We start from the raw sequence: 17,500 nt of genomic DNA, 5'->3' as shown, positions 1-17,500 counted from the left end.
GATAATCAGTGTCTGTATACATGTATATATATATATATGTGTGTGTGTGTGTGTGTGTGTGTGTGTGTGCATCTGTCTGTCTCTGCATGATAACTGGTGTTAGTGTGTTTATGTGCCCGTCACTTAGCGATTTGGCAAAAGTGGCCAATAAAATAAGTACTAGGCTTCAAAAAATAAGTCTTAGGGTTGATTTGTTCGACTAAAACCCTTCAAAGCGGTACCCCAGCATGGCTGCAGTCAAATGACAAACACGTAGAATATAGAATATATATAAGGAATTTGAGAATATAGATATTTTAGTGTTCGCGTATATATGTCTGAGTGTAAGAATTTATTTATGTGTGTGTGTGTGTGTGTGTGTGTGTGTGTGCGTGTATATATATATATATATATATATATATAGAGAGAGAGAGAGAGAGAGAGAGAGACACACACACACACATGTATGTATGTAATATATGTACTCAATATATGTATGTATGTATGTATTTGTGTACATTGTTGATTTGAGATCAAACTAAAACGTAAGGTTTTAAGGTGGATTACTTATTTCTCCGGTTATATCGCTCACATTTGTTTGTACAGGAAATGGGCGATGAGAACATACACAAATCCCACTTACGCGCGCGCACACATACACACGTAGACACACATACACACGTAGACACACATACACACACACGTACGTTTGGTCCAAGACCTGTGCGTGTGTGTGTGTGTGTGAAAATCTATGCATGTATGTGTATCGTTGTGTGCTTACATCATTCAGAAATCCAGGTGAACATCGGAGTCAAACATCAAATGTTTTTCTTTTCTACTCGGCTATGTGTAATTAGCAGTATCCATGTACTCACCCCACATACAAACAAGCACGCATGCACATAAACACACATACACACACACATGCACACACACACACACACACACACACACACACACACACACACACACACACACACACACACACACACACACACACACACACACTCACAAATATACAGACACGAGCACATATCCACACACCTACAGGTATATACATTTACTTTGTAAGTGTTGTTTATATTCTTTTAATTAAGGAGATGATAAAAACTGAAGTAATGAGGTATTTGATACTTTAGAGTTAACAGAGCGCAGAACAGAACAAGCAGGAAGGGAGCCTCTGATGCCTCTACCTGCTCAATATGAATACTAGAAATAGCAGCCAAACGACTCCGTATTTGAACCTAGCATCTTAAAAATAATAAAGGATATTGGGCCAAGTAATTCTGTATACACAATATAATTTTGGACGTGACTATCACGTTGGGAACGACTTCGGTCGTAGGTCTCTCATCAATCACGTGTGACCTTGGGTTAAACGACTACGCTAAAGTCATTACAGTGTGGCTAAGAATTTGGATTCGCTGCCACGAAGTTTTGGGTTCATATTCACTCTACGCTTTGAAACGTGTCGTCTTCAGTAGACTCGGGATGTCAAACGAAACCGTGGGTAGCGGAGTGTCTGAACTAAACACAAGATACAACACTCAGAAAAGAAAAACGATAACAGCAACAAAACAACCACATCGGTCTCTTTTACATGTGCTACGCCTCAGCACCACGCTATTTGCATATATGTTCCAGACTGGCACTTCATTTCGTTTCGAGGTGAGTCTGGTACATGGTTCCGATCAGCCACAATAATGGCGAAATATTCATAACTATCATTCTCGATCATCTCGAGGGGAGTTATCTCGCCTGGTCTGGGGTATTCAGTGTTCTTTGATACTAGGCGTCGTGTAGGGAGCTTTTCCAGGACGCTATATGGCAGAAAATGGGCGTATAAAAATAAAGCACACAAACTATGTATGTGCGACTGATAATATTTGCATTATTAGAGTTGCTTTTAATTCGTAATTTCATGTATATATATATATGTGTGTGTGTGTGTGTGTGTGTGTGTGTGTGTGTGTGTGTGTGTGTGTGTGTGTGTGTGCGTGTGTGTGTGTGTGTGCGTGCGTATTTGCATATATATATATGTATACACATACACACATATATATATATGTATACACACACGCACACACACACACACATTTATATACATATCTATGTATTATGTATATCTATCTCTATATCTATCTATCTATCTATCTATCTGTCTGTCTGTCTGTCCGTCTGTCTGTTTGTCTATCTGTCTATATATGTGTATATACATGTATATATATGTATATATATATATATATATATGTATATATATATATATATATATATATATATATATATATATATATATATATATATATATATATATATATATATATATATATTATCCTTCTACACCATAATCTAAAAGACTGTGGCTAAAATGATTGTTACATAGCCATTATATACATATATAACGGATATAATAACTAAATATATCTAAAAGTTTCAAATCGAATGCGTACAATACTACAATTGATTTGAGACTTTAAACTATTGTTATTATACTTGCTTTCTATAATCATGAAATATTTAACAGTTATTTGATTCTTATTTAAACCTTGTATAATGTCTTAAATCATTTCTTTTCCTTTCTTTTGCAGTGGAGATGGCCGCACTCAATATTTGTCCTCTACCGACTAGCTCTAGCCTTATATACATTAGCAGGCTTTGCGAATCATTATGCTGTGATGATTTCTCTGGAAATACCGCATAACCCAATGGTATATTTGACATCATGGAGCTATTTGCTGTTGGCATTACATTGCAACGTAGCAGCAATTGTGACTACGTATAGCTACTACGTAATTTACAAAATTACACGTCAGAATACTTGTAATAAAACTGTACTAAAAAGTATTTCTCCTTTAACAACTCAAAGAACTCCGGAAAATGGTCATATTGCAGATGCTATGAATAACTGTGTTAATTACTCAGAGAATGATGCCCTTCCGGCTAGGAACAATGAAAGTGAATATCAGAATCAGGATGAGGAAAATTTCATGAAGACTTCAAGATCATCAGAGCCGATTGCAGTGCAACATATTTGCATTGACGCCCATCATTCGATGGAAACTGGCAAAGGGACAACTTTCGGGTGTTCATTACCGGGGGCACACCAATCAAACATGGTTTGGCGGGTAGACGTAACAGGAGCCAAGACGATGTGTGTCAAAAATCTCGACAAAGTCTGTTGGTTTATGAAATTAACATGGCTGCTTTTTGACATAGCATCTCTCGCAGCCATCATGGTTAGTTGCATGTATTTCATCACAATCTTCCCACAAAATCATTCCCATGGAGAATCGGTTACATTTCAGGATCTCAACACGCATGCATTCAACTCACTAATAGTAATATTTGAACTTGTTATTACCGCATATCCAATACGTCTACTACACGTACTCTATCCTTTTCTATTTGGCATCATGTATATCATATTTAACGTTATATATTGGGCACAGGACCAAGTAAAAAACGTTTTATATCCTGATGTCGTAGACTGGAACTTCCCTGAGAAAACAGTTCTACTGCTAACGTTCTTATTATTTGTTTTAATACCAGTTCAACAGTGTTTACATTTTCTTGTGTACAAACTTCGTCTTTACATATATTTCAGAATCTATAAACAACATTATAACTCTTGAGGAAGCAAGTAACAGCAGTACGCACAGTCACTTACACTCCTCCACCATATATATATATATATATATATATATATATATATATATATATATATATATATATATATATATATACATAGCGTGTGTGTATGTGCGTGCGCATGCGTATGTACATATGTATAAATTAGTTTAACCAGAAGAACGTTAAGGAGTTGCACATACACACACACACACACACACACACACGCACACATATATATATAAGCTGGTATGCGTATGATATGAGTGTATTTGTTCCAATGTAAACTCGAAAGAATGACAATAAGAAATGTGCAAGGAATGCAAGAAAGAGACAGAGGGAAAATGTATGAATTAGAGAAACGAAAAGATATGCAAAGAAAGGACGTGACGTATGTGACTATGAGTGTAAGACAATATTTGTGATATCAGAGATTTAATATCAATATAAATGTTCTGTGGTGTGAGTGCATGCGTGCATGTGCGTTTATGAGGGAACATAAAATATCCATCCACGCCAAACACACACTCATAAACATATATAAACATAGCTTTCATGTGTGTGTGTATGTGCGTGTGTGTGTGTTTGTGCGTATCTGTTTATGCGTAAGTGTATGTGTTTGAGTGTGTGCTTGTGTATATGTATGCATGTGAAATCTGTGTTTAAAACTGGTAAAGAAATCCAGTTATGCTACTAAGTAAAAGTATGAAATATATAATAAAAAAAAGATAACTTTCTATTGACGAAAGAGTTCATCTTGGGTAACAAAACTGACTGGCGGTTTACTTGTGATAAACTGCTTAATTATCAAGATCGATATATTTATATTATTTAAAAGTTACTATATTTAAAAAATGCAACAAAAACCGGAAAGAGTAACCAAGTTTCATTCTTCACCTTTCAGATTCTAAATTTTATACCATTTTTGCCAAAATTTGCTCTAATTGCAACACATCGTTCTGCCAAGCAACAACGTTTTCTTACTAATGATGCAAAAATCTCAAATGTTGAATTAAATGGATAGCCTCAAATCCCCAAAGTAAAACAAAAGCTCCCTCAAATTTTCAAAATAGATATTTTAAGAATGAATATACATAATTTATTAGGGAAATTAATTTCTTTAATTTTGATTTCAAATTTCGGAGGAATTGGTAAGTCTATTACATCAACCCCAGTGTTCAAATAGTACTCATTTTATCGACCCCCGAAAAGAATGAAATGTAAAATCGACCTCGGCGGAGTTTGAACTCATAACGCAAAAGCGGATGAAATGCCGCTAAGCATTTTGCCCGGCGAGCTGACGATCCTGCTAGCACATCGCCTTAGGCTTTTCTTCAATTTTACCACTAAAAAGACCACCACCAGCATTCATGATGCCACAATCGATCAGGTCTGAACATGAATCTACACGTATCTACACAAGTATATATATAAGTCTACACTGATTCAGGCATGAGCAAAGATTTTGATAAAATAAAGCAATCAATAATTTGTGACGCGGCTAGTTTCCCGTCTCTTTGTTACCGATATTGTCCAAGGGAAATGTTGGGGTCCTATGAGAGTTTCTGGCCTGGCACACTAGTTTTGTAGCGAGCGAACTCAAAATGCAAAGAGCCAGGACAAACACGAGGTATTTCATCTTACGTTCTAACAATTCTGCCAATGTACTTGTATTTGGATAAGCGTCTTTATTTTATCGCAGTCTATTCCCCGGGAAAATGAAAAGCAAAGCAACCTCGATTGAATTTGAACTCGGAATGTAAAGCGCCGGAGTAAATGCAACCGGGTATTTTGTTTGATGCTTTAAAACTTCTGCCAGCCAATCTAGCACCCTGCATTAGTATGTTATTGTGTTGAAGGGTGAAAAGCCACGTTAAAAGTTTTGAGATTTGAGCTCAAATGTAAAGAGAAGAAACAAATACAGCAAAGCAAATGCTGCATTTTTGCTCGATGCTTTAACAATACTGCCGTTGCAACCTTATCACTATCATTATGGCAACAATAGCTTCATTGCCTGTGACATCATTCTAAACATTATCTCAAACATTAACAACAATATCATCATCAATATTTACCTGATATAAGGCTGCGAGCTGGCATAATCGTGAGCACGCCGGGCAAAATGCTTAGTGGCATTTCTTCCTTCTTTACGCCTCGAGTTCAAATTCCGCCGAGGTCGACTTTGCCTGTCATCCTTTAGAGGTCGATAAAATAAGTATCAGTTGATCACTGGGGTCGATCTAATCGATCTATACCTGTCTTAAAATTGCTGGCCTAGTACCAAAATTTGAAATTAATATTTATCTGATATGGGCAATAGATTGGGAGAGATCCCCAGAACATGAAATGCAATACTACCTTGCATAGTTAATTGCGGGCCTTTAGATCCTGACTTCAAATCCCATCAACATCTAATTTTGCCTTTCATCATTTCTGGTTCAATAAAATATACGCAAGTCAACAATGTACATGGTATTCAATCGATTTTACTGATCCACCTCCTAAATTCCAAATAAATATTTCTGGCCTTGTGCAACATAACCACTGGCTGTAGCACCACCATTTACCATTGATACATTCCCAATGCACTCATCAACTTTATCGTTACTGTAACTACCAAACGTTTTACATTATAATACGCGTGTATGTTGCGATGTATAGCTATACATACAATATACATAGATACAATATACATAGATATACATACAATGTTATGTGTTAAATATGCTGTGAGTTAAAAGTTATTATGATTAGCATGATTGCAATAAGATAAGATTTGCCCAACCTGGTCGCTTGACTTGCTGAATATCGCAGTGAAATTTCCTATAATAGCACCGAATGTTTTGAATAAGGAAAGGAAATATTAGATCATGCTTAGGCCAACATATCTATAAAATAAGATGAGATGGTCACAAGTTGAATCCATTTCGATCAGGACTAACCTAAGACTAAACAACAACAGCAACATCATTATCAACGTTGATGCATAGTCGTGTACGCGCACACACAAATGTATACATACGTATACTCATACATACATACACACACACAACACATATATGTATATATACACACACATATATATGTATATATATGTGTATATATATGTATACACACACAGACGCACATATATATATATACTCATATACACACTCAAACTTAGATGGCTGTTGAATCCCTTGAGTTCATTCACTACAAAATCGGCCCTCTCATAAACACTAAATGCCTTCACCACCACCATCACCATTAATCTCATGACAAACTAAATGGATCATAAAAATAAATCTATGAAGACATTAAGGCAAGCAATAGCACCAGAACTGATCCAGCGCCAAACCAGATAACTAGTGTATAAGGATAATTATAAATCGTAGATTTGTAGGGATAATGTCTGCATTTGCCAGTGTATAAGGATAATTAAGGATGGTGTCTACATTTGCTATGATCAGATTTAAAATATGTGAAGATGTGTGTTTTGCTAGTGTATGGTGTTGGTGGCGTGTAGTAATGATAGAGGTGCTCTCATATTTATGTGATCCTGCTGTTTGTTGTCGTTTGCTCCTCGATCAACACTGATCGTGAAAACCAATGTCCAGTGGCTTTCTAACTATGACAATACTGATCTTCAAAGGATATCTAGTACTATAATGTCTAATGGTAGGCTGTGATTATAAGGCGTTTTGTCAGATATTTCTAGCGAGTCGAACTGGCGGCATCGCTAGAATGTCGGATAGTATGAACTTTGGGGCTCTGACTTGTCACTTGACAAAAAGATTTAAGAAAAACGGTCCTTCGTTGTGCTTCCTAATATTCTGTAGCGATATACCTGTTATACGGCTGTAACTTTTGTTAAAAGAGTTATGCATAAATGTGTGATATCGAGTTGTGATGAGAGAAGTAAGAAAGAGTTGAAATTGACGGAGGAAATTTTACATTTGTGTGTGAAATTGAGCAATAAGCATACAAGAGTTACATTAATTTGTGATATTAAACTGTGGCGATAGAAAAATGTTATGTGTCTGTATGCTTGCAAGGTGTGATAGCATTAATTACATTGGTGTAACATGACGATGGAGTCGAGAAGAACACCTTGGACGAAGGTCATATTTCTTCTCTGTGGCGCAAAATCCTTTTCTAAAATATTAGACTCTGCTTCATTTTCCGATATACCAGCGTTTATTTTCCTATTAGTAGATGTAGTAACTTGACCTGCTAAAATCAGTAGACAAATCATTTGAACAGTTTACATTACTGTAATTCACACCATAGTGGTGGTGGTGGTGACTGTACTAATTTGTTTTAAGCTTACGCATCTAAAGACAACATGTTCCACATGATAAGTTTGTTGGTTCTAGAAATCTCGAACCATTTACTTTGCCCTCAGCGTATCCCAAGCTTGTCTCAAGCAGAGTACATACGGGTTATTAAAGAACATCAACACAACATCATCCTGTGACAACAACCAATAATAATAATAATAATAATAATAATAATAATAATAATAATAATAAAACATTTAAAAAATAATGATAATAATAGTAATAATAATAATAATAATAATAATAATAATAATAATAATAATAATAATAATAACTTCTAACTTCTAACTTCTAACTTGTTGTCTCTTGAGGTCTCTGGGTGAGACTTGGATCCAACTTGTACAAATGCAAAACAAAAGTCAAACATAAAATAATAATAATAATAATAATAATAATAATAATAATAATAATAATAATAATAATCTTTTCTAATATTAGGTACAAGGCCTGAAATATCGAAGGAGGGAACAAGTCGATTACATCGGCTCCACTACATGACTGGTACTTAATTTATCGATCCCGAAAGGACGAAAGGTTAATAATAATGATAATAATAATAATAATAATAATAATAATAATAATAATAATAATAATAATAATAATAATAAATACTGGGCTAAACTAAATGCGAAAGAAATAGACAGAGAAAAATCCCAGCAATGGCTGAGAAGCTCAGGACTCAAAGCAGAGACTGAAGGATTTTTAATTGCTGCACAAGACCAAAGCCTCCCCACCAGAAATTACCAAAAACACATAATGAAAAGAAATATAACAAGTAACTGTAGAATATGTGGAGATCGACAAGAAACAATAAATCATATTATCTCTGGCTGCCCAGTTCTGGCTAAGAAGGAATATATTCACAGACACGACAGAGCTGGGACCTATATACACTGGAAGCTATGCCAACATTATGGAACAACAACAGAAAAAAGATGGTATAAACACACGCCAGAAAAGGTCACAGAAAACGAGAAAGCAACCATACTCTGGGATATGCCAATACACACAGATAGAGAAATTAAGGCAAATAGACCAGATATAGTTGTCAAAGATCATGAAGAAAAAAAATGCTTTCTAATTGATGTATCAATACCAGCAGATGACAACGTTTCTCTAAAAGAAATGGAAAAACTTTCAAAATACAAAGACCTGGAAATAGAGATAACTCGAATGTGGAATCTAAAAACAGAAACAATTCCTATCATAGTAGGTGCCTTAGGTATAATAAAAAAACATTCAGACAAATACATAACAAAAACACCAGGACTTACAAATATATATAACATACAGAAAATTGCACTACTGGGTACTGCACACATTCTACGCAAAACAGTTTCAATACAGTAAACATAAGAGCACCACAGCAAACCACAGCACATACCCAAGGCGCACAGAGCTGCGCTCGGTAGTGAAGTGAAAGCACGTTATAAAAATAAAACTACTGAATAATAATAATAAAAGCAAGCTCCCTCACTGCCGCTATGTGTCAAATATTCACCAATCACAATGCTCAATTATAATTACCCACGTTTCCGTCAATGATAGTGTTTTTTTAACTTTCACAATTAACACATCTCACGCAAACATGCATTTGCTATTCTCCTTACTGAAATCCCAAGGAAACTATTCTTCATTACTAGGAAGAGTCAACAAATCAACACTGCCTGCACCACCTTCTCTACACTGTCAGTAAAAAATATAAATTAAAATAATTTATTTCGCTCTGTGCAAATATCTTATGAATTTTAAAAAGATATATATATATATAAATTTCCAAATGCAATAATTAATTACTGCTTATCTCTGAGCTGTTCTTAAATTGAGTAATTATCACATTGAGATATTTCCACGTTTACCTATTCTTTAATTGAGTCATTGTTAAACTGTGTTGTTCCTTCTATTGAGTACAACTCACACTCGTAGCTTCTTATGCTGAGTGTGTCTTCTGACTAGCTGTTCTTACAATGAGCAATTATAACATTGAATAGTTATTACACTGAGGTATTATTATATTAAGCAGTAGTTCTGAGATTGAGTCATTCCTAAACTAAGTATGTCTTACACTGAACAGCTCTGAAATTGCTATATTCTTATTTGGAGAACGTCTTACATTCAGTAGTGTTTAGATTGCTCACTTATTGCATTTATTAGGTATTCTTACACTGGGCTGTTCTTACATTGAATATCCTTTACATTGAGCGATTCATTTAACGATTAGCTCTGGCACTGAAATAATCATATATTGAATCATTATTTAACTGAGTATTACTTACAGTAAGGTTTTCTTAAATTGACGAGTTTCTACATTGTGTCTTCATGTATTCAGCAGTTCTTATATTGAGAAATTCCTACATTAAGTAAGTGTTATAACGAGTTCTTCTCGCATTGAGCAGTTCTTAAACTAACCAACTCTTAGACTGAGCAGGCCTTATGCTGGAGCAATTCTTACAATGGTCAATATAATGGTCAATTCTTAAATCTAGCAATTCTTACAATGACTAATTCTTGCATTGTATAATTCTTACAGTGGGTAGTTGCTACACTGCCCTATAAATACATTAAGTTAGTTATGTAGTGAGTCATTATTATGTATGGCATTTCTTACTTTGAGCTATTCTTACATTGAACCACTATCACATTGACCAATTTTGAATTGAGTAATCCTTATATTTAGTGAATATTACCTTAATCAATTCTTAACTAAAACTGTTCTTGCATTGACCAAATTTGCATTGGGAAATTTTTACATAGAAATAATTTATGCATTGGGCAATTCTTCAACTGATCCATTCTTAACATTGATGGATTCTTAAATTCTGTAATTATTTCATTGAGCTTTCACCGAATCATTCTGATTGTTGTAAAATGTATTCATCTCATCGTTATAATTTTTGTTTCAAATTAAAACAGTTGTTTTCAGTACATTTGTTTGTAATTTTTTTCATTACGCTGTTGTTGCTGTTGCTGATTTTGTGCAGGTATTTGTTTCTGTGACAACTCTTCCAGGCGCAACCAGAAAAGAACAGAGGAAACGAGAGAAAAAAACTTCACTCCATTTATATTACTAGCATTACCTATATTACCTACTCTGTGTTGTATGTGACAGTTAATTAATAAGTTACCCCTATCGAGATGGTTTCAAATTCTCGGTTGAAGTTTTTAAAATTTTATTTACAGCATAAATTCATTGCAACAGAATGGCATGAAAAGCACTAAGTCCTATTACTACCTTCTATATATTCATAACCTTGTGCCTAAGTATGTAAGAAATCAATATTAGATAAAATAAAATCCAAGGAGAGTGGTAGTAGTCCGCATAGGCAAGGCTTGTTTTATTAGTAGAAAGCGAAAGAAAGAGCGCAGTGAAATTATCACGCGTCCCATATCAGTGGCAGCCACTTTCTCAAACATTGAGGCCTTGAAACTCTACTTTCTTTTATTTCCATTCTCTCTACTTTACTTTGAAGAAGGCCCCAATTCGAAATGTTGGACATTCCACCTCACACGTCAATTTGACTTTACTCTTTCTCTCACGTTTTCCAAGTAGTCAATATGTTATATTTTATCCCAATTTCATTCAATTAACGAATTATTTCTTTCTTTCTTTCTTTCTTTCTTTCTTTCTTTCTTTCTTCCATCCCTTTTTTGTATATCTCACTTTCCACATTTCTGTTTTACTTTCTCTCCTTGTTTCTTTCTTTCATTTTTCTTTACTTTATCTCATTCCATGTTACTTTCTCTCCGTGCAAAATGAGAACCTTACGTCTTCTAAATTTCAATCAAATTTGTTTTACTAAGATAACGGGTTCGATTCAGTTCGATTCATCCTTTACCAAGTTGTAACTTCCTTATATCAATGTATTTTTGGTGTTTCAACTTCTGTAAATACCAACAGATGACTGCGAAAGTTGAGTATTGAGAATGTATTTGCGGTAAACGTTTCATGTACGCAGGCATCTTTTCATGTAGGTGTTGTGTGTATGTATATATTATTTCTTTATGTATTAGTGTTTAAAATAATTTATAAGATAATTTTCTGATAACAACGAAATATTTCAACAGACATGAATAAGTCGATGGTTATGTCTTTGGTCAATTGCTGATACTTCGGTAAGGTAATATAAGCTCTAAAGTATGTATGTATGTACGTATGTATGTATGAATGTATGTATGTGGATGCGCAATGACCCAGTGGTTAGGGCAGTGAACTCGCGGTCATAGGATCGCGGTTTCGATTCCCAGACCGGGCGATGTGAGTGTTTATTGAATTGAACGAAAACACCTGAAAAAGCTCCACGAGGCTCCGGCAGGGGATGGTGGTGAACCCTGCTGTACTCTTTCACCACAACTTTCTCTCACTCTTACTTCCTGTTTCTGTTGTGCTTGTAATTCAAAGGGTCAGCCTTGTCACACTGTGTCACGCTGAATATCCCCGAGAAGTACGTTAAGGGTACACGTGTCTGTGGAGTGCTCAGCCACTTGCACGTTAATTTCACGAGCAGGCTGTTCCGTTGATCGGATCAACCGGAACCCTCGACGTCGTAAGCGACGGAGTGCCAACAACAATGTATGTATGTATGTATGTATGTATGTATGTATGTACTAAACCCAATGCAGTCCTTGAGGATAAGTCTGCTCGATCAGGGCTGACTTAGTCGAAATAAATCAATAGACTAGGGAGATAAGGTGGCAGTGCCTACGACTATGTATCTAAATCATGGCATGACTACAGAAATGTGCAACTCCTCCGATTTTGTTTCCCCATAACATTCTTAAAAATACATATTTTTAATAAATGTATCCAGAGATACAGTTAAGATGAAGCTATTTGGAACAAAAACAAAACAGAAATGGGGGAGAAAAAATTGCAAAGGAAGAGTCATTTCTTTGCACCAATGAATATGTTTCAGGATAATTTTCCAGAGATATATTTTTGGGTTTGTAGGCTACGAATATCTTGATAAAATTATTTTTAAAAAATGAATAGCATCGGAAACATAACTTATATCTTTTTTCAGTCATTTGATTGCGGCCATGCTGGAGCACCACCTTGAAAAGTTTTAGTCGAACGAGTCGACTCCAGTACTTAATTTTATTTTATTTTAAGACTCGTATTTATTCTATTGGTCTCTTTTACCGACCTGCTAGGTTACGGGAACGTAAACACACCAACCGCGGTTGTCAAGCGATGGTGGGGGACAAGTACAGGCACAAAGACACACGCACACACACACACACACACACACACACACACACACACACACACACACACACACACACACATGTGGACTTAACTGTGTGATTAATTTGTTAAACTGAACTTTTGAATTCTTCCAACTCTGAGATCACTGGCGCCACCCCATATACTTTTGTTGTGAGCAGGCGTGGCTGTGTGGTTAGAAGCTTACTTCCTAACCACATGATTCCGGGTTCAGTCCCACTGCATGGCACCCCGGGCAAGTATCTTTTACTATAGCCTTGGGCCAACCAAAGCCTTGTAAGTGAATTTGGCAGACGGAAACTGAAAGACGCCCGTCGTGTGTGTATATATATATATATATATATATATATATATATATATATATATATAATTCATATAATAAAGGAAAAAATCATTCATGAATTCATCAGGTGGTCATCACGAAAAAAAAAAAAACCTTGTAGGTAAATTCTCTAAATACTATATTAATAATCATATACATAGTTATAACAAGGGATTGGAAACAAGCCTCTCGACGTGCAGACAATACACGCCAAACGATGCTAAAAACCATCTAAAAACCACATGGAGAGGCTTGTTTCCGATCCCTTATTATAATTGTTTATAATTATTAATATATATATGTGTGTGTGTGTGTGTGTGTGTGTGTGTGTGTGTGTGTGTGTGCGTGTGTGTGCATGTATGTGTGCGTGTGTGTTTTGTGTCTGTATTTGTCCCCCTTTCACTGCTTGACAACCCGTCGCTGTTGGTGTTTTCACGACCCCGCAACTTAGTGGTTCGGCAAAAGAGACGTATAGAATAAGTATCAGGCTTAAAAATTAAGTCCTGGGTCGATTTGTTCGACTAAAACTCTTCAAGGTGGTGCCCCAGCATGGCCGCAGTCAAACGAATAAAAAAAGTATATATGACGGTTTTCCTTCAGTTTCCTTCTACCAAATCCACTCACAAGGTTTTGGGCGGCCCCAAACTATAGTAGTAGACATCTACCCAAGGTGCTACGCAATGGGACTGAACCGGGAACCATGTGGTTGGGAAGCAAGTTTCTTAACAGACAGCCACTATTAAAAATTAAGCATTTAACAAAGATATGTGGGAGGGTGAATATTAAAAAAAAAGATATATATATATACATATATCTATATATATATATATCCATTATCTTTCATACATAATCGTAATCTACATCATCTGGAAAATGTCATTAAACAAATACAAAATATAAAAAAAAGTGTTATGGGGCAACAAATTCGGTGGAATGCACACTTTTTTTTAGCTATGCCAAGGCCATTTGACAATCAACTGGGATTCTATTGCAGAACATATAGTGCAAGTGGCTTCCACAACAACCAAGTGCTGACACCAGCATTGCAAGTGAAATTTTAGTAGTGATAAATGTAATTGAGATGACTTAGTGTGACTGTAGTTTGTGGTTGTCGACTAATGTATCACAAAATATTCAACAATCGTGCATAAGTTACACGGTTTAAAATGTACAGATCAAGGATGATTGTGCTATGACAGTATATCTGTAAGTTGTAATTTCGAACTCCCAGTCATCGAGCTGCGGCAGTAAGTTCGTCACGGTTCCTGGTTGTATTTCTCGCTTCATTTCGTGTGAGTACACTTGAAACAAAAATTAGATGTGTTACTTTTGTATTGTTTAGTCTAAGTATTCCAACCGTGACAATCCCATTTTTTTTACCTAGAATGTCAAGATTTCTATTATTTAATGTGTTCCAACATTAAGTAGGTTCAGCTACTTTTTCTAGCAAGTCAAGCATCCTCTTCTTTCGTGGTTTGGTACTTGTTGAGTCATTCTAAATAGCAACAATATAACATTATAAAATGCGTTGGGCCAATTACAGTAGCAGAGCTAGAGAGTGTGTGCCACCCGGAGCAGCCCTTTTATTTACTGCCTCCTCTCAAGAGGCCCCAAACTACAGCTCCCATTAAAGCGTTACCCAGGATGGACCCCTCTCACTGCCCGTAGCCAGTCTTACTCCAGGTTTTCCTTCCACCCTCTTTCTCTCTGTCTCTTTTTGTGTTTTATTTTTTTACCTTTTCTTCGAACCATCGCTCTGTTAATCTTTGTGTGTGATGACTTAAGCAGAGTAAGAAGGGCTGTTGACAAAAACTTTCTCCAAGGTTTCTGAAATTACAAGAAGAAAGTGGGGAATATTGCTGGGCAAAAAAAAAAAAAAAAGGAAACAGAAAAAACCGACCTGAATGCTTGCAACAGAGTGAGACTCACATAAAGGCATTGATGGGTGAAGTCGTATTGCTAAAGAAAGGTGAGGACAGATTACGTTAAAATATTTAACACTAAACTACAATCAGCTTCATTGATGCCCACCACTTCCACTTCCACTTCCACTTCCAATTACACCTCCGATGCAGTGATTATTACCACGGAATGTATGTTAATGTTTTCTCACTCTTAAACTGCCAAACTACTCCAAGACAGCTTAAACATAGCAGTGCCAGTTTGGCCTTATAACCTAAAGTAAATATTTAAAGTTTACTTGTATTGAATATCAAAACGACCTTTTGTCAAACGAGTTTAACTCACCAACAGACACAAGCATGTATGTACATTCTTGCTTTTGGTCTACTTTTTTTTTAAATTCCTTGCAAAAACAGAAAGACCCTATCCGTAGCTCACACAGTAGACACTTTTTATTAGAATTTAGACATCAAGTAGATAATTGTGAAGGTAGGTGTGAATGTTCGTATGTATGAATATATGTATGTATGCGTACATCCATGTCATTGCATAGTTTGGCTTACCTACATGTACATGTACATATGTTTCGTATGTCCATAAGTTTTATCTGCATAATCTGCAGATAAAACCTATGGAATGTTTTGACATCTTTCGACGTCTCCAGTAATGGCGTGTAATTTCTTAATTAACCATAGCCTTTCTGGTTCTGTGATGTTTAACTTTGAAGATTATTTCTGACATGTGTTATTACATAAAATTCTCTGATATATGCATGTATGTATGTATGTATGTATGTATGTATGTATGTATGTATGTATGTATGTATGTATGTATGCATGTATGTATGTATGTATGTGTGTGTATGTGTGTGTGTGTGTGTATGTATGTATGTATGTATGTACGTATGTATGCATGTATGTATGATTTTTCTTTGAGTTCTATTTAAGTTCTTGAGAGAGTTCAAGTCGGTTGCTAACAAAGCGACAAGACTTTTTGAGTTAAGAGAGTTCCTTGTGTGTGTAATTATCTGGTTGAGTTGCAGTGCTGGTTGAACTGTTGATGCATGCACCCAAGTGTGTGCATCTATTCACACAAGAATCTCAGATGGAGAATTTTTTCAAAATCTTCACTGTTCCACAAATAGATTGGATTTGGCGAATATATGTATGTATGTATGTATGCATGTATGTATGTATGTATGTATGTATGCATGTATGTATGTACGTACGTATATATGTCCTTATTGAAACATTCAAATATTCAAATATTTCAAGATTTTATGCAATAGAGAAAGAGACGGTTTCTAACCTAGATACACGACTCCTTCATTGAAATTTCAACAGGGCATGTATGTATGTATGTATATATGTATATATGTATGTATGTATGCATATATGTATGTATGTATGTATGTATGTATGTGTGTATGTATGTATGTACGTATGTATTATGTATGTATGTATGTATGTATGCATGTATGTATGTATGTATGCGTGTAGATTTGTATGCTTTGTTTTATGCATGTCTTCTCATGCATATACCTGCATATCTAGACATGCTCATATATACTTAAATGATAAACTTCTGGAAAGTTTTACAGATTTTTATAGTTCGATTGATGGCTTAGATCTGGTGTCTACGATCAGTTTTCTCCATTCTGGTTTTGAGAAGACTAATTTCTCAAGATTGGTATTTAGGCAGCCCCAATAATTACAGGTATAAACCTGGACTTGTAATCTAGATAAAGTAACTGCAGATTTCTCAATAGGTGTTCTCTTTTTCACTGATCTTCAATGTTCTCTTTTTCACTGATCTTCAGCTTTATGTTAACATCCGCTGGGCAGCTGATTTTCATAACTGTACTGTTTCTCTTCCAAAATCATTATATCAGGTCTATTGTGTTTACATTTGAAGTACTCCTTTTTATTATGAGTGGCTATGGCTTTCATCATACTGAGTTCTCATTTCTTTGTCCTCGGGGTTATCCTTTCGTCGGATCTCGTTGTACAGTGTCTTAGCTACATTATGTCTCATACCGCGATGACATTTTCGGAGAACTGCTTATGATGTGGATAATATCTTTGGTGTTAACTCAAGACAGTCCGCATCGGTTGTCACATCTTACTG

The 17,500-nt window shown here is 35.5% G+C and overlaps 1 protein-coding gene across 2 annotated transcripts in view; it reads left to right on the top strand.

Moving 5' to 3' along the window:
* LOC106873558 (uncharacterized) overlaps positions 1–10,848 on the top strand; it is an 80,612-nt gene extending 69,764 nt beyond the window's left edge. For both annotated transcript variants that reach the window (XM_052967996.2, XM_089351920.1), the window contains exon 2: positions 2,568–10,848. In XM_052967996.2, the coding sequence (XP_052823956.1) occupies positions 2,568–3,611 (1,044 nt within the window). In that variant the 3' untranslated portion in view covers positions 3,612–10,848. The remainder of the gene's footprint in view (positions 1–2,567) is intronic.
* The last annotated feature ends 6,652 nt before the right edge of the window (positions 10,849–17,500 follow it).

Source organism: Octopus bimaculoides, chromosome 5, assembly GCF_046866305.1.
Source record: "Octopus bimaculoides isolate indiv1 chromosome 5, ASM4686630v1, whole genome shotgun sequence".
Taxonomy (NCBI): domain Eukaryota; kingdom Metazoa; phylum Mollusca; class Cephalopoda; order Octopoda; family Octopodidae; genus Octopus; species Octopus bimaculoides.
Note: the sequence above shows the minus strand (reverse complement) of the source record. Positions and strands in the feature narration are given on the sequence as shown.